Source organism: Quercus suber, unplaced genomic scaffold (genome assembly GCF_002906115.3).
Source record: "Quercus suber isolate HL8 unplaced genomic scaffold, Cork oak 2.0 scaffold_49, whole genome shotgun sequence".
Classification (NCBI taxonomy): domain Eukaryota; kingdom Viridiplantae; phylum Streptophyta; class Magnoliopsida; order Fagales; family Fagaceae; genus Quercus; species Quercus suber.
The window spans coordinates 531,864-559,619 of record NW_027069514.1 but is presented as its reverse complement, the minus strand read 5'-3'; the positions used below and the strand labels follow the sequence as shown (position 1 = coordinate 559,619).

Below are 27,756 nucleotides of genomic sequence, written 5' to 3'. Positions count from 1 at the left end.
ATATATTCAAATAATTTTAGGTAAATATTTGGAGAAACATTTTGTTTCAAAAGTCGTACTTAAATAAATTTAATTAAATAAGTATGTAGCTAATGCAATTGAATTTATAAATTTAAAAAATAACACGTGGTATGAATTTCAAATTTAAAATGTATATAACACTCAGTATGCTATCCATAAAAATGTGTTGTAAAAATGTGTCGAACTTGCACGTGGTCGTGTCAGTAAGTTCTACTAGTGGGTAGCATTAGGAAGTTAAGCGAGGAGTTTGTAAGTCCTTTTGTATGAACTTCGATTTTCATAATTCGTTTACCTTGAGGATAGTTAGGTCAAATCCTCCCCAGGTTTTTACCGTGTGGTTTCCTAGGTTATCATATCATTGTATTATTTATTTTTTCACTGCTTTATATTCTTGATATGATTTTTGTTTGTGATAACCTAGATTTGCATAATTTGACTAAGTTAATCACTTGGCTAACTAACTAGGCTAATCTGGTTGGGTTAGGGGTCTAAAACCGTTCACTTAAAAATAGTAGAACCTTAGAAATAGCTATGAATTACCATTTGTTTCGGTAGTAACACCCATGTTCCACCCGGGAATAATTTCAGGTCATTCCGATGTGTTTTGGCCATTTTTGATTCAGAGACGGAGATAGAAGTTTGATTGAGGGGTTAAAATATAAACAAAAAATGTGTATCATCTATTTAGTATTAAGAAAACAATTTTACATTCAACTAATGCAGAAAGGAGAACAGTTTTACTTAATGCAGAAAACAATTTTACTTAATGAACAGTTCTACATTCAACTAATTCGAACTTATTTTACAAATTCGAATTTTTCGAGGCATTTACTTTGGGTGATTTATACGAATCATTCATTTTTCTTTCATGGAGTTTGTCCATTATTCATATGGTTACATATTTANAATGAGAAAAAAAAAAAAAAAAAAAAGAGCAAAGAGAATGAGAGAAAAAAAGAAATCCGGAGGAGGAGAGAGAAAGAATTAATATAATAAGTAGTTGGTAATATTTTAAGACAAGAAATTCAATAGCTTATGTACAGTAGCCCATCAGACTTGATGGGCTACTGTTCATAAACAAAAAAAAAAATTTGGGTATAGAGAATCTGCTAGAGTTGTTTTTTTGGGTCTCATTCTCTATTATATCTAATATTTTCTTATATATGCACTGCTGGAGATACTCTTACACGCATGACGCAATAGTGGGCATAGAAAAAGAATAACTATTACCGAGATAGTCCAAGTACCAAATTACCAAAAATACAATTTAATTCCTTCTTTGTTTGCATCATAAACTCATTAGATATTTAAATAGTCTCAAAAAACACAACAACCATTTAAGTGCAATAACTGCGCCAATGCTAAAAACAGTTTATGCAGAAAACAGTAAATAATTTTTATGAGAAAACAATGAACAGTTTTAATTAATGCAAAAAACAGATTTTATGAATGCGGTAAGTAGCTTCGAATATATAGTAAACATGATGTGTAGAAAGAAATTTTATTAACGTAGAAACAGATTTTTTCAATGCAGAAAAACAAATTCGATTATTATGAAATTTAAACATGAAAAAGGATTCAGATTTGGCTTTTAAATTTAGAAAACACGATTTCACTAGGTGTTTTATGAGAAAACAGCGAACAATTTTTTAAACAGTGAACAGAAAATAATATACGCATAAAAGAGAGTGAACAATTTTTTAAATAATGCTGAACAGAAAGTAATTTCATGCAAAATGCTAGAAATAGTTTATGCAGAAAATAGTGAACAATTTCTATGAGAAAACAGTGAACATTTTTAATTAATGCAAAAAACAGATTTTATGAATGTAGTAAGTAGATTTGAATATACAGTAAATATGATGTGTAGAGAGCAAATTTTATTAATGTAGAAATAGATTTTATCAATGCAGAAAAATATATTTGATTATTGTGAAATTCAAACTTGAAAAAGCATTCAGATTTGACGTTTAAATTTAGAAAACATGATTTCACTAGGTGTTTTATGAGAAAACAGTGAACAATTTTTTAAACAGAAAATAATTTATGCAGAAAAGAGAGTGAACAATTTCTTAAATAATGCTGAACAAAAAATAATTTTATGCAAAATCGTAAAAATAGTTTATATAGAAATCAATGAACAATTTTTATGAGAAAACAATGAACAATTTTAATTAATGTAGAAATTAAATTCATATTTTGAAATTAAAATTTCTATATTTTATAATGCTTATGTTTAAATAAATAAAAACATAAAAAAGCCACTTATTTTTATCTTTATGCTTATTTGTCGATTATCCTCAAAGCAAAAAAAAATTTACACGGTACTCGAGTTTGGTAAACTCGAGTACTGTGTAAATTTTTTTATTTGGAGTTTATTTATAAAACATACTCGAGCATTGTGTTGCATGGAACTCGAGTTTACCAAGCTCAAGTACCATATAATTTTTTTTTTAATCGCATAAATTCCAGCTCAGTAATGCCACGGTGGCGAAATTGATGAAGAACTCGAGTTCTAGAAAAAGTGGTATTTTGCTATTTATTTTCGAAACAGTGTTTTTTTGCTAAAAATTTCAAAAAAAAAGTGGTATTTGGACATTTTGGCCCAAATGTCTAGACATTTATGAATTCTATTACTAAATTATATCATAAGGATTAAACTAACGTACAATGCTTTATGAGCAATACGTTAGGATCCCAATTATATTCAAACACTAATGGGCTAACGACATTAAATTTAGTGTGCGTATGGCAAAAATTATTTTTGTTAACTTATTTTACTATTCAACTTATTTTTGGTATTATTCATGGGTCTCACTACACTTTTTGGTACTATTCATGAGTCCTATAGTACTAGTTTAGCTAACTTTTACTTCTATCTACAATACTTTTAGCAAAAAGTTTTTAGTTTCAGCAAATAAATAGATCTCAAATGAACACTTAATTGTCATCTGAAATGAAAACATTAAGTCAATGTAGTGTGCATTTGGTATTGGCTTAAAAAGCCAATTTTTTTTTTTTTTTTTACGGACAAAACTTAGGTATAGTACCTTTAGGTGTTGTTCCTTAGGTTCCTTTTTTAAAATTCAGCCATGTAGCTACTTAACTAAAAAATACATTTCCATCCCATGAGAAAAAATTTATATGGCAAAATCTTATAAGGAGAACCTAAGAAATATCACCTAAGTATTGTACATAAGTCTTGAAAGATACGTGACTACTAAAATAATAGTAATAAATAATTTTATTTGACATTTAAAAAATGACACATCAGCATTTAAATGGGAAATTTTTTTTTTTTTTTAAATCTCAATTTTAAATATATAAAAAAATGTATGAATATTTTCCAGCTTTTCTTACACTTTCTTGGCATCCAAACACAACAACCAAAAAGCACAAAAATTAAATTTACCAATCTCTAACTCCCATGGACACAAAAATCAACCCACCTATCCAAAGGCAACTCTAGGAAAACCGAACTATTAAAAACTTAGGCAGAATTTAAACCAAATATATATATATATATATTATATGTTGGGGAAGATTAGCACACAGTATACTCGTCAAGGTAATCAAATATTGAAAAGAAAAGAAAAAATATTGAAACAAGTTTTTCTAATATGAGTATATACAAGTGTTTTGGTGCTTGATAAATTTGTATTTTTTAAAAAAATATATCAGTTTTTTTCTAATCATTGTTAAACTTTTGTAAAGAAAGTTTTATAAAAATTTAATATTTCGTTACTGATATAAACAAAAGAGGGGGAGAGTATTAATTGCTTCAAACCTCAAGGGAGGGGAGTGTTTTTTTTCTTTTTAAGTTTGGGGTGAAGTGTCATTCTCCCAAACCTCAAGGGAGAAGAGTGTAATTATCCCAAGATTTAGGGGAAATTACACTTTACCACCCTAAACTATACACCAGATTACACTTTGCACCCTAAACTATTCGAATGCACACTTTGCACCCTAAACTATTACACTTATCACACTTTACACCCCGACATCACTTTTACTGTTAAGTTAAACAGAAATTAAAATCACATGATTTACACATTATTTTTTGCTTAAGTGGCACATTCTTTAAAGTCCAAAACACCCTTTTCACACAACTAAAACCAAATGTTTATTTCTTTTTTTCTCTTCTTTTTTTCAGGTCTTTCTCTCTCTCACGTGCATAAGGTCTTCCCCTCTCTCTCGCCTGGCAGCTTTTCTCCTCTAAACCCAACAAAATTGAAAGGTAGCTTACAGCCTTCCTTCTCCTTATATTCCAAATATTCCTACAATCATTCAAGCTTAGGAGCATGTAAATGCTTAATCCTATATCTGGATGGATGGAAGGGTCGCTTGCAGCCTTCCTTCTCCTTATATTCCAAATATTCCTACAATCATTCAAGCTTTCTCAAAACTATAAGTGCTCCAAAAGGTGTTGATTTGTTTTTACATTCACTGCCCTGAGTACATCTCTTCCAGGGTATGAATGACTTTTCTGGAAGGTCAATTCAACACAGAAAGCTGCTTCCTTAAGCCAATTCCGAGAGAGAGAGAGAGAGAGAGGGGAAGACCTTACGCACAAGAGAGAGAGAGAGAGAGAGCTAGAAAAAAGCAGAGAAAAAAAGAAATAAGCATTTGTTTTTAATTATTTGGGCTATTTGGTCTTTAAAACATGTGCCACCTAAACAAAAAATCATGGGCAAGTCATGTGATTTTAATTTCTGTTTAACTTAACAGTAAAAGTGATGCCGGGGTGCAAAATGTGATAAGTGTGATAGTTTAGGGTGCAAAGTGTGCATTCGAATAGTTTATGGTGTAAAGTGTAATATGGTGTATAGTTTAAGGTGGTAAAGTGTAATTTTCCCCAAGATTTAATTTCTTTCAACTTAAATATATATCTTATGGCAGGTAGAATAGTTAGGTGCTTCACTTGGAGTCTGAACACCCACATTAGCCCCCAAAAAAAAAAAAATGATATCCCTTGGCGGACAAATCACTCCCTAAATGGTTATTCCATCCATTTATAATAAATATCTATGTAAATTTTTCATATTGTTAATGCTTGGTTCCAGTCTAATTTGCTGTTTGGTTGATCAAGCTTGCAGAACTAATTGTTTTATCTTTGTTAGTCTGAGTAAATTTTCAGTAAGTTTTTAATAGCACTTGCTTTGGCCTGAACGTTAGCTTGAATATTTTAGGTTAATAAGAAAGAAAAGTAGTTTAAAAATCAATGATAGTGGCTTACTGAATAAGTAAATGCAACTTCTGTTCTCGCAGTTATCAATAGCAAATCCCAATTAAACATTTTTATGCATATCCAATAACTGAGGGGTTAGTCTTACAAATTGAATATAGCTGTCTGTCTACTAATCATATATGCATATCCTTGGCTGGTCATGAAAGTAAGCACCAAGTAATTAATGCTATAAATAGTAATACCCCAAGTAACTCTCATATTTAGCATCAGTAAATAATGGCTAAGACTCTGTAAATTGTTGCCTTCGTTTTTATCATCATCCTCCTTTCATAGCTCTATTCTTTTCTCACGTGGTTCCCCCACAGGTCAGCTTCAAAACTTTTCGTTCAGTGTATTTGGCATTTTTTTTTTCCAACTTATTCGTTTAAAAGTCATTCTTTTTGTCTCAGAATATAGCATATAAGCTAACGAAAAATATTAGATGCCAAATTCATATTCTTGTTGAGAATATATAAATAGTAGCGGTTTTTTTAATTTATTTAAGCACATTGGTTACCGTATGGTTCAATCAATGTTAAAAGGTAGTAATAGCTAGTTCAAAGAATGATTCAATCAATGTTACACCTTAATGGATAGTCGGTGCCTCAGTGGTCATTGGTTTAAAAAATATTTTAGAAACTTTTTATAAGAAAAGAAAAAAACAACTGATTTTTTTGACAACTCTTGTATATTTTTCATGAAAGTTGTATCAAAACTTTCTTAAATTGGTCTATTAACAAATGTCCTAAGGGCACTTATTAACTAAACCCTTAAAGAAATGGTGCTTACACCATTTCTTGAGATATACCATTATAGCTTAATTGTGTTTATCTTTATTAATTAAAATGCTGTCTTACGTTCAACTCTTTGATTCTTTAAGGGGGGAAAAAGGTTCAACTCTTTAATAGTAATTCTAAATTCAATAATATATTATTTAAAAACCTTAGCCAATCAGTCCAAAACTAATTAATCGGATTACGCAGGTCATGAGCTTGTTTAGGATCTAATAACTATAGTCTATATGTATTTAGATCCCTATAAATGTAGTATTATAGGAAAATTTTCAATTAGTAGAATTCCTTATTTCCAAATTTCTTTAGATTTGGTGCACATTCTGACTTTCTTTCAATGATTCTTTATGTTATAGCACATTAGCACTAATGGAAGGCCAAGCCGAACTCTGTGAGCGCCCGAGCAGTAAACTTTGTCACCCCAACTTCAAATCAGAAAAATGTGACAAGTTTTGCAAGGAGGAGAAGAATGCAAGTAGTGGACGATGTTCTTATGTTACTGACTTTGACTTTGCTTATGCATGCATATGCTGGATCTCAGCTCAATCTTGTTACTTAAATAGTAAGAACTGAAAAATCCAATACAAGTTTGCATACGGACACAACCATTCTCACACCCAAGGCATAAAATAGTGAGTCACACAAGGCATAAATTGTCAGCCACTCACAATCACATAAGTCAATAAATTGTGAAATTGAATGTGTGATTGGTTGTATTTCTAAAATTACTCAATTCTATATTGGTGTATTACAATATAAGCTTTTTTTAATTTTATTTTATAATATTTTCTTGAACCCAAACCTCCGGCTAAATTACTGTATGTTGGATTTGTTAAGGTGTACTAGATGTGAACCAAAAACATTGTCTACCAGTAGTGTTTGAGCCTTTAAAGTTCTTGTTATTGCCTCTCATTTACTAAATGCGTTTTATGCATGGATAAAAGGGGGAAAAAAAGAACAAAACAAAACAAGAACTCCCCTTGACTTGTGAATTAAAAATTATAAGACTTCCTGTTCTTTTAATTTGAAATTAATAACCCCGAAATGTTGAGAAATACCCAAATGGTTCCTTTTGTCCACTTAAAATAAAATTTACAAATTTTAGTTCAAACAGATTTTTTTAGAACTATATGATGCTGAGATCAATGGCTCAAACTTGGCTCAACCTGTCGTCCACAAAAAGCAGTAGATCACACATGCTTATATCTTATCCTCAGATCTCCACCGAGGAGCTGCGTAACATTGTTTTGAAAAAAAAAAAAACTTAATTTACATTGTACTAACAATGTAAGACTCATATCGTAAACTAAACAAATGCGTACCATATAAGACTTATATCGAAAACTAAACAAATGTATACAACAACAGGGTACACCAGAAAAACCCTAATAGCAAAGTCATTCGTAAGATACACTTTACAATAATCTCATCTTGAATGAGGTAAAAACACTGTTTCGCTAAAAAATCAACAGATTGAACTTCGTCCTAAAATTTCATTTGGGTATATGGCAAATCCAAGCAAGCCATTTTTCAACCTTTCAACTCTCATTTTTTCCTTTTTGGGGTGAGGGTTTTTGGTTCTTTATAGTGAGATTCAGGACTTAGATCATTCAACTACACAATGATGAGACCGAAATGTACCATTTGATAGCAATTCAACAATTCGTTTTTCAAGTCTTCTTGCTCCCAGACTAGGCCTCAAAACATTGGAATCTCCCCAAACTGAACACGTGTGATTTCCAGACTCACCTAAGCACCAGCCACCAGGCACCACATTCCCAGGACTGCGCCCCAAAATCTCACGGTCAATGCGATCAAGCACTGGATCATCTGACTTGAATCGTGTGGCAAAGGCTGCTCCGCTCTGAATCATTACCTCAAAATCAGAAGAACTGAGCAGGCGAGGCTCGTCATAAGAGGACTTGTCAAATGTGGCATATAATAAATTGTTGTTTATGACTGTTCTGTTGAACTTATGGGAATTACAAAGAATGGTAGGGAAGTAATTAGAAAGGGATGATGGAGTGTTTGCAAAATACATCAGTAGAGTCCTTGGGAGGTTGTCCGTACCAAGGATGCAGAAGTCAATAAAGTTACGACTTAAAACGGAGAAGGATGAACCTGCATAAACATAATCCAAACTCTGGTGAGTCAGTTAAACAATTTATTCAACTTTTTCTTTGGGAAAAAATAAAGTTCTGCTCCTAAAAACTGTCACTAGCATGCAGTGCCTACTGCCATGAGGGAGTGGATTAATAGTGTCAAGGTAGCAACAATTTTACTTTTTTTTTTGTGGTAAAATACTATTTTGATTTCTAAACTTTACCAAAAGTTTGTTCTGCATCCCTAAACTTTAAAAAGTTTTTTTTTTCATCCCTAAACTATTAAAAATTTTCTTTTTTCCTCCCTATTTTTTGCCTCTAAACTATTAAAAAAACTCTTTACTTATAGGGATGGAAAACACATTTTTAGAAAAATTTAGGAACCAAAATAGTATATTACCCTTTTTTTCTTTTATCCAATGGATCCCTGGTATTAACACAAGACTGCAGCAATTGCATGCGTTTGGATTAGCTTTTTCTTTTAGCTTATTTACTTATCTACACCATTGTAGAAACTTTTCTTTTTATATATAAAACTTTCCTTTTACCCACTTTCAACAAATCAAAAATAGCTAATCCAAAAACACTTATATCAAGTGTCAGCTTATAGGCAAAGGTCATTAGAATCTGACTTACATACCCAAGTGTGAGACTGGAAAATTCCAAATGAAATGAAAAAGAATTCATATAGACAGAATTATTATTTGAATGGTGCAATACAACACAATTACATTTAACTAGCAATTTAGATAACATATGATCACAGTGCAGTTGCACCATAAACATCCAAACAACAGTCTTAACGGTCTGGGCAATAACATGTTATTCACTCGCAGAACTTCAAATGGTATCAATATGACTCACAATTGCAAATCATAGTTACAAATTAATGACATAAAAGTAAAGAATGGTCTTGATATTGCTAGAGCTATTTGGTTACTTCCGTTGTCATTTTTGGCATTGCAGATCAGAAATCTCTACACTATTGGAAGCAAATAAAGTTAACGAACAGCCCTGGCAATAATCATTTCCATAATGAGGACTTTTAGTCATTCTAGTTGCCTAGAAGCTCCATGGTTGGAGGCATGTCTAAATGGATATTTCACATACACAGCCATGTTGCTCATAAGCAAAACTCCTCAATACAATACAAATCCAATATATATTGATTCTGAAATACTAGATAGTGAAATCCTCAGCTAACCGTTTTAAACTGGATGTTTTGTGTGGGATTAATTAAGGTACAGTTTGAGACCTCCAGTATGCATCCCAATGGCATCATGTAACCATGATATTCATCAATCCCAACTCTGGCAAAAGCATATTCAACTCTAACACTTCAAATCATAATAAATTTTAAAAGAATTCACCTATATGTTCATATTTAAATTTTTTCTTTTTCAAATCACTATGGATTCAACATATTTATTTGACTTCGAAATAGATGGTTTGAATTTCTGTAAGTTAGTATTCTATCAAAGTTCTCTACACCTCTTGGCTCTGTGTGTGCGCACAACAAGGATGTAAAATTTACAAAGAAACATGAACTCTGAAAAAAAGACCCATTAATATCCCCAATGCTCTTAAGCCAATCATAAGGAGATCTAATAAAAAAGGACTTCTGCTGAAGCAAAAGGGATTCCATCCCTTCAAAAGACCTAGAATTACATTTCCTTCCAACTGCACCACATAAGACAAAGAGGGATAGCATTCCAAATGTCCGCACTTTGATAGCCCTCAAAACCATCCTTCCAACAGGTTACGATGTCTGTCATCAAGGCATGCCCCACAAAAATCCAAATAACAAGTAAAACATAGAACAAAGATCCTATGCAAGATCACAATGAAGGAGAAGATAGTTGTCTTCCCCCTTTTTTTTTGCATGTACGACATGAATCAACAATGATAATCTTTTGCTTTCAAAAGTTGTCCATAGTGAGGATTTTACCATGAGAAAATTAAACAACCTTTCTAGGCACTTTCGTATTCAAATTTCTCTCAAAGGAAAATCCCCCTATTATCTCCATGTAAAGCCCTACAGAAACTATCTCAAAATAAATAAATAAAAGAAAGTAAAGCCCCATAGAAAGATTTTGCATCAAATCTGTGTTTCTTAGATAATACCCAATACATATTATCCATGCCACTCCCTAAAATATGAGCTGAATAAAGAGTTTCAAAGAACCTTTCACTAGTTTCAAGATCCCAATCATTAAAGGAGCAAAGGTAGGGCAACAATAGACTGTATTGTTGAGCCCATGCATACATTGAGCAATAGTGGTTTGTTTATCAATCACCAAATCATGCAGGACAGGGAAGACACATTTTTAAGAGGCAGATTGCCATGCCACACAACATGCCAAAGCTGAATAGAACTACCATCCCTGACAATAAATTTCACATAATTATAAAATTTACTCCATTCTTTTCTAATATAATTTCATACACTCACCCCATAAGCACCCTTATACTTAGCTAAGCACCATTGGCCCAACTCTTCTCCATATGTAGCCCCACAACCGTTTTGCAAAAAGAATCCCTCCATGTGGCAAAATGCCAAAAATATTTCCCAAAAGGTGCTTGGTTAAAGATTCCAAGCCTTTGAACACCCAATCTACCACCTAATGATCTGGGAGCAAACTGTGTTCCAATTCACTGAGTGGAATTTCTTTTCTTCTCCTAAAATACAAAAAGCTCTATTCTTTTCTCACGTGGTTCCCCACAGGTCAGCTTCAAAACTTTTCGTTCAGTGTATTTGGCATTTTTTTTTTCCAACTTATTCGTTTAAAAGTCATTCTTTTTGTCTCAGAATATAGCATATAAGCTAACGAAAAATATTAGATGCCAAATTCATATTCTTGTTGAGAATATATAAATAGTAGCGGTTTTTTTAATTTATTTAAGCACATTGGTTACCGTATGGTTCAATCAATGTTAAAAGGTAGTAATAGCTAGTTCAAAGAATGATTCAATCAATGTTACACCTTAATGGATAGTCGTGTGCTAGTGGTCATTGGTTTAAAAATATTTTAGAAACTTTTTATAAGAAAAGAAAAAACAACTGATTTTTTTGACAACTCTTGTATATTTTTCATGAAAGTTGTATCAAAACTTTCTTAAATTGGTCTATTAACAAATGTCCTAAGGGCACTTATTAACTAAACCCTTAAGAAATGGTGCTTACACCATTTCTTGAGATATACCATTATAGCTTAATTGTGTTTATCTTTATTAATTAAAATGCTGTCTTACGTTCAACTCTTTGATTCTTTAAGGGGGAAAAAGGTTCAACTCTTTAATAGTAATTCTAAATTCAATAATATATTATTTAAAAACCTTAGCCAATCAGTCCAAAACTAATTAATCGGATTACGCAGGTCATGAGCTTGTTTAGGATCTAATAACTATAGTCTATATGTATTTAGATCCCTATAAATGTAGTATTATAGGAAAATTTTCAATTAGTAGAATTCCTTATTTCCAAATTTCTTTAGATTTGGTGCACATTCTGACTTTCTTTCAATGATTCTTTATGTTATAGCACATTAGCACTAATGGAAGGCCAAGCCGAACTCTGTGAGCGCCCGAGCAGTAAACTTTGTCACCCCAACTTCAAATCAGAAAAATGTGACAAGTTTTGCAAGGAGGAGAAGAATGCAAGTAGTGGACGATGTTCTTATGTTACTGACTTTGACTTTGCTTATGCATGCATATGCTGGATCTCAGCTCAATCTTGTTACTTAAATAGTAAGAACTGAAAAATCCAATACAAGTTTGCATACGGACACAACCATTCTCACACCCAAGGCATAAAATAGTGAGTCACACAAGGCATAAATTGTCAGCCACTCACAATCACATAAGTCAATAAATTGTGAAATTGAATGTGTGATTGGTTGTATTTCTAAAATTACTCAATTCTATATTGGTGTATTACAATATAAGCTTTTTTAATTTTATTTTATAATATTTTCTTGAACCCAAACCTCCGGCTAAATTACTGTATGTTGGATTTGTTAAGGTGTACTAGATGTGAACCAAAACATTGTCTACCAGTAGTGTTTGAGCCTTTAAAGTTCTTGTTATTGCCTCTCATTTACTAAATGCGTTTTATGCATGGATAAAGGGGGAAAAAAAGAACAAAACAAACAAGAACTCCCCTTGACTTGTGAATTAAAAATTATAAGACTTCTGTTCTTTTAATTTGAAATTAATAACCCCGAAATGTTGAGAAATACCCAAATGGTTCCTTTTGTCCACTTAAAATAAAATTTACAAATTTTAGTTCAAACAGATTTTTTTAGAACTATATGATGCTGAGATCAATGGCTCAAACTTGGCTCAACCTGTCGTCCACAAAAAGCAGTAGATCACACATGCTTATATCTTATCCTCAGATCTCCACCGAGGAGCTGCGTAACATTGTTTTGAAAAAAAAAAAACTTAATTTACATTGTACTAACAATGTAAGACTCATATCGTAAACTAAACAAATGCGTACCATATAAGACTTATATCGAAAACTAAACAAATGTATACAACAACAGGGTACACCAGAAAAACCCTAATAGCAAAGTCATTCGTAAGATACACTTTACAATAATCTCATCTTGAATGAGGTAAAAACACTGTTTCGCTAAAAAATCAACAGATTGAACTTCGTCCTAAAATTTCATTTGGGTATATGGCAAATCCAAGCAAGCCATTTTTCAACCTTTCAACTCTCATTTTTTCCTTTTTGGGGTGAGGGTTTTTGGTTCTTTATAGTGAGATTCAGGACTTAGATCATTCAACTACACAATGATGAGACCGAAATGTACCATTTGATAGCAATTCAACAATTCGTTTTTCAAGTCTTCTTGCTCCCAGACTAGGCCTCAAAACATTGGAATCTCCCCAAACTGAACACGTGTGATTTCCAGACTCACCTAAGCACCAGCCACCAGGCACCACATTCCCAGGACTGCGCCCCAAAATCTCACGGTCAATGCGATCAAGCACTGGATCATCTGACTTGAATCGTGTGGCAAAGGCTGCTCCGCTCTGAATCATTACCTCAAAATCAGAAGAACTGAGCAGGCGAGGCTCGTCATAAGAGGACTTGTCAAATGTGGCATATAATAAATTGTTGTTTATGACTGTTCTGTTGAACTTATGGGAATTACAAAGAATGGTAGGGAAGTAATTAGAAAGGGATGATGGAGTGTTTGCAAAATACATCAGTAGAGTCCTTGGGAGGTTGTCCGTACCAAGGATGCAGAAGTCAATAAAGTTACGACTTAAAACGGAGAAGGATGAACCTGCATAAACATAATCCAAACTCTGGTGAGTCAGTTAAACAATTTATTCAACTTTTTCTTTGGGAAAAATAAAGTTCTGCTCCTAAAAACTGTCACTAGCATGCGGTGCCTACTGCCATGAGGGAGTGGATTAATAGTGTCAAGGTAGCAACAATTTTACTTTTTTTGGTGGCCTTGGCGGACAAATCACTCCCTAAATGGTTATTCCATCCATTTATAATAAATATCTATGTAAATTTTTCATATTGTTAATGCTTGGTTCCAGTCTAATTTGCTGTTTGGTTGATCAAACTTGCAGAACAAATTGTTTTATCTTTGTTAGTCTGAGTAAATTTTCAGTAAGTTTTTAATAGCACTTGCTTTGGCCTGAACGTTAGCTTGAATATTTTAGGTTAATAAGAAAGAAAAGTAGTTTAAAAATCAATGATAGTGGCTTGCTGAATAAGTAAATGCAACTTCTGTTCTCGCAGTTATCAACCGCAAATCCCAATTAAACATTTTTATGCATATCCAATAACTGAGGGGTTAGTCTTACAAATTGAATATAGCTGTCTGTCTACTAATCATATATGCATATCCTCGGCTGGTCATGAAAGTAAGCACCAAGTAATTAATGCTATAAATAGTAATACCCCAAGTAATTCTCATATTTAGCATCAGTAAATAATGGCTAAGACTCTCTAAATTGTTGCCTTCGTTTTTATCATCATCCTCCTTTCATAGTGAAAGGGACAAAATACCTTGGAATGTCTTATGTGATTAGACGGGTCGAATATGGTCCGCGGACGTCCGAATAAGCGAGTCCGTCATTTGCACGGGCCTCCAATGGACGGATCTGATGTGAATGGGCCGGATATGGACGGAGTGAAGGAAGGTGGGCTGGTTGTCCATGGGCCTGTTGGGCCCCTCATGGGGGATATTTTGGCCCACTCTCATAAGGGCCCAAATAGAGTCCTTGCGCTAGTAGGACTCCGGAAATCTTATATATTTGGTAAAGATCTTCCGTATAAGGAGAAGATCTATTCATCACGTTTAGGATTCTACAAGGAGAGTCCTATAAGGAAAAGACTTCCGCGCCAAGAAAGGGATGTCAACCTTATGCCACTATAAAAGCCCCAATACCCTCACAAACCAAGGTACGCATAATTAACCCCTCTCTATCGTCAACTCCTTCGTAATAACATTTTTCTGACTTATAAGGTAGACGGAGTGGGATGTGGTCTGGAATTTGGTAGCGGTCCCTAAGTGTATTGAAGTGACCCTCCTTGATGGTTGACGTAAAGGCGTGGACCGTCCACTCTGGGGGCAAGATGAACTCCCTAAGTCCATCAACCCCCACGACGGACCTCACCAGTTGCTCTTCGTCGTCTGATACCTCTTGGACTTCGATCATCTCCAGGCCCTCATGTGTTGAGGACGAGGAAGATGATGACGGACTACTCTTGCTCGGGACGTCGTGGTCTTTGGGACCTGACGGGTATACCCCTTCGTAATCCGCCCCGTCACGAACGACCGACTGGTTACTTGACGCACTAGACATGGCCTACAGGTAATGACAGAACCTAAGACTCTGACGGGGTTGGAAAGAACGACGGGCACATGAAGTATAAATAAGAGCAAAAGAAAAAAAGAGAGGACGGATATAAAATAACTCACCAGAAGCTTGGAGCAAGATGTGGCAGGCGACGGATGCGTGAGTGAACGGATTGTTCTCTGACAGATGTGACGGACTCGCTCCGACAATTTCTTCTAGCAACAAGTGGGGAAATGAGGGGCGGAGGATTGATATTAATAATAGAAGTGCACGGAAGACGAAGCGACGCCTCGTTCCAAAACAACAGCCATTGACAGGATGACACTTGGCACAACACATTAATGCATTAGCTCTTGATCCAGCAGTGTACGGATGAAAATTCACGGACATAGGTGTCCTGGATGCATGGCCGAGTTTTAGATCCGTCACCCCATGGGTCCGTTCATTATTCTTGACGGACCCATCGGGTGAGGGGGCAACTGAAAGGGACAAAATACCTTGGAATGTCTTATGTGATTGGACGGGCCAAATATGGTCCGCGGACGTCCGAATAAGCGAGTCCGTCATTTGCACGGGCCTCCAATGGACGGATCTGATGTGAACGGGCCGGATATGGACGGAGTGAAGGAAGGTGGGCTGGTTGTCCATGGGCCTGTTGGGCCCCTCATGGGGGATATTTTGGCCCACTCTCATAAGGGCCCAAATAGAGTCCTTGCGCTAGTAGGACTCCGGAAATCTTACATATTTGGTAAAGATCTTCCGTATAAGGAGGAGATCTATTCATCACGTTTAGGATTCTACAAGGAGAGTCCTATAAGGAAAAGACTTCCGCACCAAGAAAGGGATGTCAACCTTATGCCACTATAAAAGCCCCAATACCCTCACAAACCAAGGTACGCATAATTAACCCCTCTCTAGCACTCTAGAGTTGAAAGAAGTTCTAACTTGACCTTTGGAGGGTATTTGGCCGGCACCACACCGGTACTCTCTGTTAGGTCCTCCTTTTTTTGTGCAGGTGTCGTTTCAAGGGTACGAGCATTGTGCAACTTACTGTTGATATTTTCGGCATCATCACATAGCTTTACTCGTTTCTCACGTGGTTCCCTCACAGGTCAGCTTCAAAACTTTTCGTTCAGTGTATTTGGCATTTTTTTTTCCAACTTATTCGTTTAAAAGTCATTCTTTTTATCTCATAATATAGCATATAAGCTAACGAAAAATATTAGATGCCAAATTCATATTCTTGTTGAGAATATATAAATAGTAGCGGTTTTTTTTAATTTATTTAAGCACATTGGTTACCGTATGGTTCAATCAATGTTAAAAGGTAGTAATAGCTAGTTCAAAGAATGATTCAATCAATGTTACACCTTAATGGATAGTCGGTGCCTCAGTGGTCATTGGTTTAAAAAATATTTTAGAAACTTTTTATAAGAAAAGAAAAAAACAACTGATTTTTTTGACAACTCTTGTATATTTTTCATGAAAGTAGTATCAAAACTTTTTTAAATTGGTCTATTAACAAATGTCCTAAGGGCACTTATTAACTAAACCCTTAAAGAAATGGTGCTTACACCATTTCTTGAGATATACCATTATAGCTTAATTGTGTTTATCTTTATTAATTAAAATGCTGTCTTACGTTCAACTCTTTGATTCTTTAAGGGGGGAAAAAGGTTCAACTCTTTAATAGTAATTCTAAATTCAATAATATATTATTTAAAAACCTTAGCCAATCAGTCCAAAACTAATTAATCGGATTACGCAGGTCATGAGCTTGTTTAGGATCTAATAACTATAGTCTATATGTAGTTAGATCCCTATAAATGTAGTATTATAGGAAAATTTTCAATTAGTAGAATTCCTTATTTCCAAATTTCTTTAGATTTGGTGCACATTCTGACTTTCTTTCAATGATTCTTTATGTGATAGCACATTAGCACTAATGGAAGGCCAAGCCGAACTCTGTGAGCGCCCGAGCAGTAAACTTTGTCACCCCAACTTCAAATCAGAAAAATGTGACAAGTTTTGCAAGGAGGAGAAGAATGCAAGTAGTGGACGATGTTCTTATGTTACTGACTTTGACTTTGCTTATGCATGCATATGCTGGATCTCAGCTCAATCTTGTTACTTAAATAGTAAGAACTGAAAAATCCAATACAAGTTTGCATACGGACACAACCATTCTCACACCAAAGGCATAAAATAGTGAGTCACACAAGGCATAAATTGTCAGCCACTCACAATCACACAAGTCAATAAATTGTGAAATTGAATGTGTGATTGGTTGTATTTCTAAAATTACTCAATTCTATACTGGTGTATTACAATATAAGCTTTTTTTAATTTTATTTTATAATATTTTCTTGAACCCAAACCTCCGGCTAAATTACTGTATGTTGGATTTGTTAAGGTGTACTAGATGTGAACCAAAAACATTGTCTACCAGAAGTGTTTGAGCCTTTAAAGTTCTTGTTATTGCCTCTCATTTACTAAATGCGTTTTATGCAAGGATAAAAGGGGAAAAAAAAAACAAAACAAAACAAGAACACCCCTTGACTTGTGAATTAAAAATTATAAGACTTCCTGTTCTTTTAATTTGAAATTAATAACCCCGAAATGTTGAGAAATACCCAAATGGTTCCTTTTGTCCACTTAAAATAAAATTTACAAATTTTAGTTCAAACAGATTTTTTTAGAACTATATGATGCTGAGATCAATGGCTCAAACTTGGCTCAACCTGTCGTCCACAAAAAGCAGTAGATCACACATGCTTATATCTTATCCTCAGATCTCCACCGAGGAGCTGCGTAACATTGTTTTGAAAAAAAAAAAAACTTAATTTACATTGTACTAACAATGTAAGACTCATATCGTAAACTAAACAAATGCGTACCATATAAGACTTATATCGAAAACTAAACAAATGTATACAACAACAGGGTACACCAGAAAAACCCTAATAGCAAAGTCATTCGTAAGATACACTTTACAATAATCTCATCTTGAATGAGGTAAAAACACTGTTTCGCTAAAAAATCAACAGATTGAACTTCGTCCTAAAATTTCATTTGGGTATATGGCAAATCCAAGCAAGCCATTTTTCAACCTTTCAACTCTCATTTCCCCTTGACTTGTGAATTAAAAATTATAAGACTTCCTGTTCTTTTAATTTGAAATTAATAACCCCGAAATGTTGAGAAATACCCAAATGGTTCCTTTTGTCCACTTAAAATAAAATTTACAAATTTTAGTTCAAACAGATTTTTTTAGAACTATATGATGCTGAGATCAATGGCTCAAACTTGGCTCAACCTGTCGTCCACAAAAAGCAGTAGATCACACATGCTTATATCTTATCCTCAGATCTCCACCGAGGAGCTGCGTAACATTGTTTTGAAAAAAAAAAAAACTTAATTTACATTGTACTAACAATGTAAGACTCATATCGTAAACTAAACAAATGCGTACCATATAAGACTTATATCGAAAACTAAACAAATGTATACAACAACAGGGTACACCAGAAAAACCCTAATAGCAAAGTCATTCGTAAGATACACTTTACAATAATCTCATCTTGAATGAGGTAAAAACACTGTTTCGCTAAAAAATCAACAGATTGAACTTCGTCCTAAAATTTCATTTGGGTATATGGCAAATCCAAGCAAGCCATTTTTCAACCTTTCAACTCTCATTTTTTCCTTTTTGGGGTGAGGGTTTTTGGTTCTTTATAGTGAGATTCAGGACTTAGATCATTCAACTACACAATGATGAGACCGAAATGTACCATTTGATAGCAATTCAACAATTCGTTTTTCAAGTCTTCTTGCTCCCAGACTAGGCCTCAAAACATTGGAATCTCCCCAAACTGAACACGTGTGATTTCCAGACTCACCTAAGCACCAGCCACCAGGCACCACATTCCCAGGACTGCGCCCCAAAATCTCACGGTCAATGCGATCAAGCACTGGATCATCTGACTTGAATCGTGTGGCAAAGGCTGCTCCGCTCTGAATCATTACCTCAAAATCAGAAGAACTGAGCAGGCGAGGCTCGTCATAAGAGGACTTGTCAAATGTGGCATATAATAAATTGTTGTTTATGACTGTTCTGTTGAACTTATGGGAATTACAAAGAATGGTAGGGAAGTAATTAGAAAGGGATGATGGAGTGTTTGCAAAATACATCAGTAGAGTCCTTGGGAGGTTGTCCGTACCAAGGATGCAGAAGTCAATAAAGTTACGACTTAAAACGGAGAAGGATGAACCTGCATAAACATAATCCAAACTCTGGTGAGTCAGTTAAACAATTTATTCAACTTTTTCTTTGGGAAAAAATAAAGTTCTGCTCCTAAAAACTGTCACTAGCATGCGGTGCCTACTGCCATGAGGGAGTGGATTAATAGTGTCAAGGTAGCAACAATTTTACTTTTTTTTGGTGGTAAAATACTATTTTGATTTCTAAACTTTACCAAAAGTTTGTTCTGCATCCCTAAACTTTAAAAAGTTTTTTTTTTCATCCCTAAACTATTAAAAATTTTCTTTTTTCCTCCCTATTTTTTGCCTCTAAACTATTAAAAAAACTCTTTACTTATAGGGATGGAAAACACATTTTTAGAAAAATTTAGGAACCAAAATAGTATATTACCCTTTTTTTCTTTTATCCAATGGATCCCTGGTATTAACACAAGACTGCAGCAATTGCATGTGTTTGGATTAGCTTTTTCTTTTAGCTTATTTACTTATCTACACCATTGTAGAAACTTTTTTTTTTATATATAAAACTTTCCTTTTACCCACTTTCAACAAATCAAAAAAAGCTAATCCAAAAACACTTATATCAAGTGTCAGCTTATAGGCAAAGGTCATTAGAATCTGACTTACATACCCAAGTGTGAGACTGGAAAATTCCAAATGAAATGAAAAAGAATTCATATAGACAGAATTATTATTTGAATGGTGCAATACAACACAATTACATTTAACTAGCAATTTAGATAACATATGATCACAGTGCAGTTGCACCATAAACATCCAAACAACAGTCTTAACGGTCTGGGCAATAACATGTTATTCACTCGCAGAACTTCAAATGGTATCAATATGACTCACAATTGCAAATCATAGTTACAAATTAATGACATAAAAGTAAAGAATGGTCTTGATATTGCTAGAGCTATTTGGTTACTTCCGTTGTCATTTTTGGCATTGCAGATCAGAAATCTCTACACTATTGGAAGCAAATAAAGTTAACGAACAGCCCTGGCAATAATCATTTCCATAATGAGGACTTTTAGTCATTCTAGTTGCCTAGAAGCTCCATGGTTGGAGGCATGTCTAAATGGATATTTCACATACACAGCCATGTTGCTCATAAGCAAAACTCCTCAATACAATACAAATCCAATATATATTGATTCTGAAATACTAGATAGTGAAATCCTCAGCTAACCGTTTTAAACTGGATGTTTTGTGTGGGATTAATTAAGGTACAGTTTGAGACCTCCAGTATGCATCCCAATGGCATCATGTAACCATGATATTCATCAATCCCAACTCTGGCAAAAGCATATTCAACTCTAACACTTCAAATCATAATAAATTTTAAAAGAATTCACCTAGATGTTCATATTTAAATTTTTTTTCTTTTTCAAATCACTATGGATTCAACATATTTATTTGACTTCGAAATAGATGGTTTGAATTTCTGTAAGTTAGTATTCTATCAAAGTTCTCTACACCTCTTGGCTCTGTGTGTGCGCACAACAAGGATGTAAAATTTACAAAGAAACATGAACTCTGAAAAAAAGACCCATTAATATCCCCAATGCTCTTAAGCCAATCATAAGGAGATCTAATAAAAAAGGACTTCTGCTGAAGCAAAAGGGATTCCATCCCTTCAAAAGACCTAGAATTACATTTCCTTCCAACTGCACCACATAAGACAAAGAGGGATAGCATTCCAAATGTCCGCACTTTGATAGCCCTCAAAACCATCCTTCCAACAGGTTACGATGTCTGTCATCAAGGCATGCCCCACAAAAATCCAAATAACAAGTAAAACATAGAACAAAGATCCTATGCAAGATCACAATGAAGGAGAAGATAGTTGTCTTCCCCCTTTTTTTTTGCATGTACGACATGAATCAACAATGATAATCTTTTGCTTTCAAAAGTTGTCCATAGTGAGGATTTTACCATGAGAAAATTAAACAACCTTTCTAGGCACTTTCGTATTCAAATTTCTCTCAAAGGAAAATCCCCCTATTATCTCCATGTAAAGCCCTACAGAAACTATCTCAAAATAAATAAATAAAAGAAAGTAAAGCCCCATAGAAAGATTTTGCATCAAATCTGTGTTTCTTAGATAATACCCAATACATCTTATCCATGCCACTCCCTAAAATATGAGCTGAATAAAGAGTTTCAAAGAACCTTTCACTAGTTTCAAGATCCCAATCATTAAAGGAGCAAAGGTAGGGCAACAATAGACTGTATTGTTGAGCCCATGCATACATTGAGCAATAGTGGTTTGTTTATCAATCACCAAATCATGCAGGACAGGGAAGACACATTTTTAAGAGGCAGATTGCCATGCCACACAACATGCCAAAGCTGAATAGAACTACCATCCCTGACAATGAATTTCACATAATTATAAAATTTACTCCATTCTTTTCTAATATAATTTCATACACTCACCCCATAAGCACCCTTATACTTAGCTAAGCACCATTGGCCCAACTCTTCTCCATATGTAGCCCCACAACCGTTTTGCAAAAAGAATCCCTCCATGTGGCAAAATGCCAAAAATATTTCCCAAAAGGTGCTTGGTTAAAGATTCCAAGCCTTTGAACACCCAATCTACCACCTAATGATCTGGGAGCAAACTGTGTTCCAATTCACTGAGTGGAATTTCTTTTCTTCTCCTAAAATACAAAAAGGTCATACTCATTACATAAGGCTCACACTTCTGCGGGTTTAGAATAGGTGGTCAGTAGGCAACTTCTCTTATCCTAAACCTACACAAAAACACACCCAAAATTGAAAAAAAAAAAATTTAAAAAAAAAAAAAATTGCAACTTTTCAAGCCTATTAGCCACTCCCATGTGCATGGGGAGATGAGATGTACATGAAGTAGGTAGAGACACTTCAGAGAGAGCTTTCAATCAAAGTGACTCTACCACCCTTTGACAGATAATTTCTTCCAACCAACTAATCTTCTCTCCATCCATTCCACAATAACATCCCAAGTTGAACTTGCCTTAAAAGGAGATCCAAAGGGCAAACCTATATAAGGATAGGAAGAGCTCCCACATGACAACCTAATAATATAGCTATGTTGTCCACATTAGGAACAAAACCCCACTAGGACAATCTAACTCTCACCAAAATTATTTTTGAGGCCAAGCCTGCCTCCAAATAAAGCAATACATAATGGATGTGGAGAAGCTCATCTATACTCTAGATTTGATCCACAAAATATGAGAGTGTCATCTGCGAATAATAAATAGGAAATTAGCAAACTCCATTGGAACCAATAATAAAATTAGAGACAAAGCCACCTTCCACCACTCTGTTGATCATACAACTGAGAGCCTCCATCACAGAAATAAAAAGAAGAGGGAAAAGAGGATCCCCTTGCCAGAGACCCTATGAACTACCAAAGAAACCTAAGGGACTTCCATTTAAGGATAGAGAATATAACTGCAGAGTGCAAAATTCAATCCACTTCCGTTTCATCCAAAAAACCCAATGCTCCATCAAATGAGTAACGCAGCTCTGATTTATGATCATACACCCACGACCAACTTCAATAAGCAAGAACTTTACCAATACTCTTGTAAGCACTACCAATCAAAATGATAGGCTTGTAATCCTTAATATTAGATGCACCTAGTTTCTTTGGGATTGAAGTGCTAAAGGAAGCATTCATGCTCTTATTAACAAAACTGTCATTATAGAAAGAATACATTACTCTCATAAAATCATCTTTTGCCACACCCAGCAACAATGAAGGAAGCTCATGGTAAAGCCATCCAGACCTGAATATATATATATATATATATATATTTTTTTTTTTTTATCACCATTCATCTCTTTAATGGATCCATATACTTCACACTTTTTAAAAGATCTTTCTAACCAACACTACGATCAACATTAAGAGTAAGAAGTTCAAGCACTCAACCCCCAATCGTATGTATACTGATTCATCAATTTTTTTTAGTGAAACTACATGATGCCTTCCTTCACCTCTTGATCCTCCAAAAATCAACCCCATTGATGTTGACATTGCCAATGAAATTAGACAGCAGTTTAGAATTTACAAGCCCATGTAGAATCTCATATGGTTTTTTGATAGGTAGAATCCAATATTGTTATCTCCTTCAGTCAACCATAAAGCTCTACAATTGGACTATTCAAAAAACTCGGCTCCTCAAATTGACCAACTAAAATTCGTTGCAATTTTCGGTTTTGACCAGTTTTTTTCCCAACACAGTTGATTTCAATTTTGATTTTTAATATTTTCCAGTTTCGACGATCCAATCAAAGTTGTCGCTCAGACCTCTCTATGCCATCGCTCAACCCCTCCCCCCACTGCCGTCAGCCAACCTCAGCCCCCTACCCACAAAAAATATTTCACTCTCTAGGTCCAATTCTTCGAAAGCACTCTCTCTCTCTCTCTCTCTCTCTCTCTCTCTCTCTCAAGCTCTTCAGAATCAGCCCCACTGATGAAGGTCCACAGGTTTTATTGTCAGTTGGTCCACGCAGGGACATACCTAGCTCGATGGTTGAAGATCTTTCTAGGATAACTATAGAAATTGATCTAGATATTATTTTTGCGTTCAGCCGTATTTATCATTCAATAGTTTTTGAATACTCCACAGTAATTCAATGTCGTATATGTAACTCAAACAAAGTATCAGCATTAGACAATCAGCAAAGTGCACAACATAACACACTTCCTAAACAATCATTAAAACTGAATAAACCGGAAAGCAGTCAAACACCTATGGAGCATAAATATTAAATGCCAAACCTGTAAACAACCGGAAGGCATTAGGCAACTCCCTCTTCTGTGTAGCATAAAACATCCCAGTTTTCTCCATAAGATAAAGCCCCGGATCAACAATTATCGGCCTCAACTTCCTAGACCTATAGACCACCAAAAACAAAAATACAATTCATAGGTGTTTGAATCTACAATTTGGGCAGTTGAATTTGAAATAACACAAATCCGAGAAGTAACTAAAACCCGTACTCTTTCCAGCCGATGTAACTTGAATGATTCACAAAGTTGAGACTTTTGGGTAGAAATGACAAAATGTGAAGAAGATCTGCAAGCCCAAAGAAAACCCACATAAGAAAATGAACCAAAAATACTAAGAAAATCGAAAAAAGCTTAACCACACAGTACCACAAACAACCCACATAAGAAAATGAATCAACAACACACAGAAAATTGAACAAAGTACAACCCCACGCAGTATCATATAAAAAACCCACATAACAAAATGAATCAACAACACACAGAAAATAGAAAAAAGTGTAACCAGACAGTACCACAAAAAAAAAAACCCACATAACAAAATGAATCAACCACACACAGTACCATCTTGGGCGACAAGTGGGTAATCAGCGGCATTGAGAGTAACAAACCAATCCCAATTCTGCGAAAGCCGGAGCAGTATAGAGGCGCCACGGAGCGTGAAGGAGATACCAGAAGAGCCCTTTGGGTAAGCGAAATCGGCCTTGCCGACGACATTGACGTTCTGGGCAGCTTTGAAAATGGGGGTAGATTGGACTGAAAGAGCGAGACCATCACGCTCAGATTGTGGAGCAGTGCGGTCAAGGTGTAGGAGGTACTGGTTTTTGGGGTGGTAGGTGGCTAAGAGAAGACGGAGGATCCGACCCGAGTCGCCGGCGGATCCGGATATGAGGTAGGCGATGGAGGGAGGAGAAGGGTCGGAGGAGGTTTGGCTGGTCGGGAAGAGATATGGATCAGGTCGGATTTGGGAGGCGGAGGCGGAGGTGGAAGAGGAAGAGAGGAAGAAGAGGAGAGAGAAGAGAGAAGTGGCTAAGATGATGTAGAGTGTGGTTTTGTGATCTTTGGGATTGGGAATTGGAATGGTGGTGAAGAAGGGGTGTTGTGTTGGTGGTGAAGGTGAGGGTGATATACCAGAAGAGCCCTTTGGGTAAGCGAAATCGGCCTTGCCGACGACATTGACGTTCTGGGCAGCTTTGAAAATGGGGGTAGATTGGACTGAAAGAGCGAGACCATCACGCTCAGATTGTGGAGCAGTGCGGTCAAGGTGTAGGAGGTACTGGTTTTTGGGGTGGTAGGTGGCTAAGAGAAGACGGAGGATCCGACCCGAGTCGCCGGCGGATCCGGATATGAGGTAGGCGATGGAGGGAGGAGAAGGGTCGGAGGAGGTTTGGCTGGTCGGGAAGAGATATGGATCGGGTCGGATTTGGGAGGCGGAGGCGGAGGTGGAGGTGGAGGTGGAAGAGGAAGAGAGGAAGAAGAGGAGAGAGAAGAGAGAAGTGGCTAAGATGATGTAGAGTGTGGTTTTGTGATCTTTGGGATTGGGAATTGGAATGGTGGTGAAGAAGGGGTGTTGTGTTGGTGGTGAAGGTGAGGGTGAGGGTGATGGTGATGGTGATGGTGAAGGTGATGATTGGTTTTGCATTGTTTCTCTGTTTTTCTTTTTTTGAATTTCTGGATTGGGTTATGGGGAATTTGCCGTTAGATCATAGATGCGTTTGCCAGTTCTATTTTTGAGAAGAAGATGAAATAAATTCCTTTGCCAGTTTGATTGTGTGTAGTGGAGCTCACTCTCATTTTGATTTTAAAAGTTTTTTGTTTTCTTTTCCTATTACTGTATTTGATTCTCCTCACCAACAACAAATTGTGTTGCTTTTGTTTTTTCTTCTCAACATTTTCTTTTTCGGGTACAAATCCGATAAAGTAGTAAAAGCCTACAAGGTAAGATACCAAAACTCATCATTGGACCAAATGCAGACGAGATGGAAAACTTCCGGTTATTTAAAAAAGAGAAGTCTTGTCGGCAAAATTTTCAAAGCACTTACAAGTCATAAATGGCAATTTTTTATTAGTTCTAATTTAAATTTATTATTAAAATTATTTTTTTACTTATTAATAATAATTAATAATAATATTTCATTTAAGATTTGTTGTGAAAATATTATGAATAAAAAATGACTAGATTATTGGTTGTTACTAGTGCTAGTTGGGTTAGAAGGTTAATATGTAGGTGTTTATTAAGTTAAAAGATTACAGAACCTCTCAAATTTCACAAGAGTAACTTACAAGATTTTCAAGAACTTCTGAAACATATTTAGGGTTTTCCTTTTATATTTAGTAGTGTTGGACTCAAACCCTAAACGTTTTCGCAGGCTTTGGGTTTGATTTAAATTCTGTAGAATTTGATTTTCGATTGGTCGAGTCTGTCTCTCGATCGGTCAAACCTTGCAGATTCTGAATTTTTCTTTCTGCAGCTTAACTGTTCTTGAATTTTGACTTGAACCAGCAAGAGAAATGTCTAACACCGTTCTAAGATTTAAAAATCTTAAACTAGGCATGTTTCAGTTCTCGATTTACCAACTTACATAAATTTAGAAGTCAAACATTTATTCTTAAATATTTAGAACCTAATAGAGTGGGATAGAGATGCTGGCATCACTTACGCTCCAAGTGAGCGGGGTTCTCGCTAGACCTTTTCCATGAGCCTTACACTGGTTATGATCACGTGTTGTCAAGCTCATGGTTCTGACAATTTCACGTGTTGCCAACGATTGAAGCCCCAATCATCATGTCATGGCTAGCAAGAACGAATTATTTTGTACATTAGAAATCATGGTTATGGACTAGAATCCATTAGATTTTCACGGTTAACGGTGTATATTTTAACTCGTGTTAAAAGCTTAGAAATTTTCCATTTTTTTCTCAAGAAAATATCATTTGATTGAATAGTTAACCCAACTACAATAGCAATTCCCCCGCTTGTGTTGTATCAAATTCAAATAAAAAGAAGAAATTATTGTTCTATCATAATAATCACTATGTAGCATCTACATCAGGAATCTTGAAATTTTGATCAAGTCATATGAAAGAATGATTTTCATTTGTCGAAAAACAATTTTGAAATGATCATTAATGCATGGAACTAAAATTAGTTGATTTTGATTAGTCTAAGAGGAATAATGAAAGTTGTTGGGAACGTTTTTGCAACAAGGGTCAAAATGCTAGAACGAGCCCAAAATTCCAATATTTGACTAATAAATGCTAATGATGCATTACAAGAATGAAATCAAAGTGCAAAACAACAAAGAGATGGAAAATATACATATTACATTAAGCTTGGAACCATTTTGCACATATAGCAATAAGAGGAATTTGAGATGGGTGGTGAGGGAGAGAGAAAAGACTCCTTTGTACCCCTATTTTCACCCTTAGGCTTAGAATCATGTAACTCCTTGATGACATAATGGACTTTAGATATGAAGTTATGGTTTCAAAAGCAAAACGTGAATAGATTTGTTTGATATGAATGAGGAGCTTTTATATTGAGCCTTGGGTGTGTTAAATGACTGGTTTTTGGTTAAAGGCTGAAACTTTGGACCACCAAGATGTTGAATAAGGGCAATTTTTCAGTTGACGAGTAGGGACATAACTTGCTTTAAGCACAATTGGGGAAATTATTTGACTAATTCTGGTTAGGTGTTCTTCCCCAATCATTTTAGCTCATTGTGA

The 27,756-nt window shown here is 35.1% G+C and overlaps 3 protein-coding genes across 3 annotated transcripts; all 3 read right to left on the bottom strand.

Annotated features, from left to right (window-relative positions):
- Nucleotides 1–7,341: 7,341 nt before the first annotated feature.
- On the bottom strand, nucleotides 7,342–8,194 carry LOC136066845 (beta-glucuronosyltransferase GlcAT14A-like; the record flags this gene model as incomplete). The annotated part of the gene is made up of 1 exon (XM_065771778.1): nucleotides 7,342–8,194. A coding segment is annotated over one exon (549 nt), but the record flags the coding sequence as incomplete, so codon positions are not given.
- A 4,428-nt stretch (nucleotides 8,195–12,622) lies between these two features.
- Nucleotides 12,623–14,981, bottom strand: LOC136066855 (beta-glucuronosyltransferase GlcAT14A-like). Its single transcript, XM_065771817.1, has 2 exons — nucleotides 14,593–14,981; nucleotides 12,623–13,476 (listed from the first exon to the last, which is right to left on the bottom strand). The coding sequence occupies exons 1-2, from the start codon at nucleotides 14,979–14,981 to the stop codon at nucleotides 12,927–12,929; spliced, it is 939 nt and encodes a 312-aa protein (XP_065627889.1). The 3' UTR covers nucleotides 12,623–12,926.
- A 3,446-nt stretch (nucleotides 14,982–18,427) lies between these two features.
- On the bottom strand, nucleotides 18,428–26,013 carry LOC112039422 (beta-glucuronosyltransferase GlcAT14A). The gene is made up of 4 exons (XM_024072299.2): nucleotides 24,595–26,013; nucleotides 24,244–24,319; nucleotides 24,022–24,137; nucleotides 18,428–19,246 (listed from the first exon to the last, which is right to left on the bottom strand). Exons 1-4 carry the CDS (start codon nucleotides 25,670–25,672, stop codon nucleotides 18,732–18,734), a joined length of 1,785 nt encoding a protein of 594 aa, XP_023928067.2. The 5' UTR covers nucleotides 25,673–26,013; the 3' UTR covers nucleotides 18,428–18,731.
- Nucleotides 26,014–27,756: the final 1,743 nt, after the last annotated feature.

Bases quoted from the DNA above. Each gene is read 5' to 3' on its own strand.
- LOC136066855 (XM_065771817.1), bottom strand. From the start codon at position 14,981: ATGTCTAGTGCGTCAAGTAACCAGTCGGTCGTTCGTGACGGGGCGGAT. The intron at 13,477-14,592 runs GTTAATTATGCG...ATAAATTGTTTA, and splicing joins GGAGTTGACGATAGAGAGGG to ACTGACTCACCAGAGTTTGG.
- LOC112039422 (XM_024072299.2), bottom strand. From the start codon at position 25,672: ATGCAAAACCAATCATCACCTTCACCATCACCATCACCATCACCCTCA. The intron at 24,320-24,594 runs GTACTGTGTGTG...TTGGGCTTGCAG, and splicing joins CCCACTTGTCGCCCAAGATG to ATCTTCTTCACATTTTGTCA. The intron at 19,247-24,021 runs GTTTGGCATTTA...ATGTTTATGCAG, and splicing joins TGCCTTCCGGTTGTTTACAG to GTTCATCCTTCTCCGTTTTA.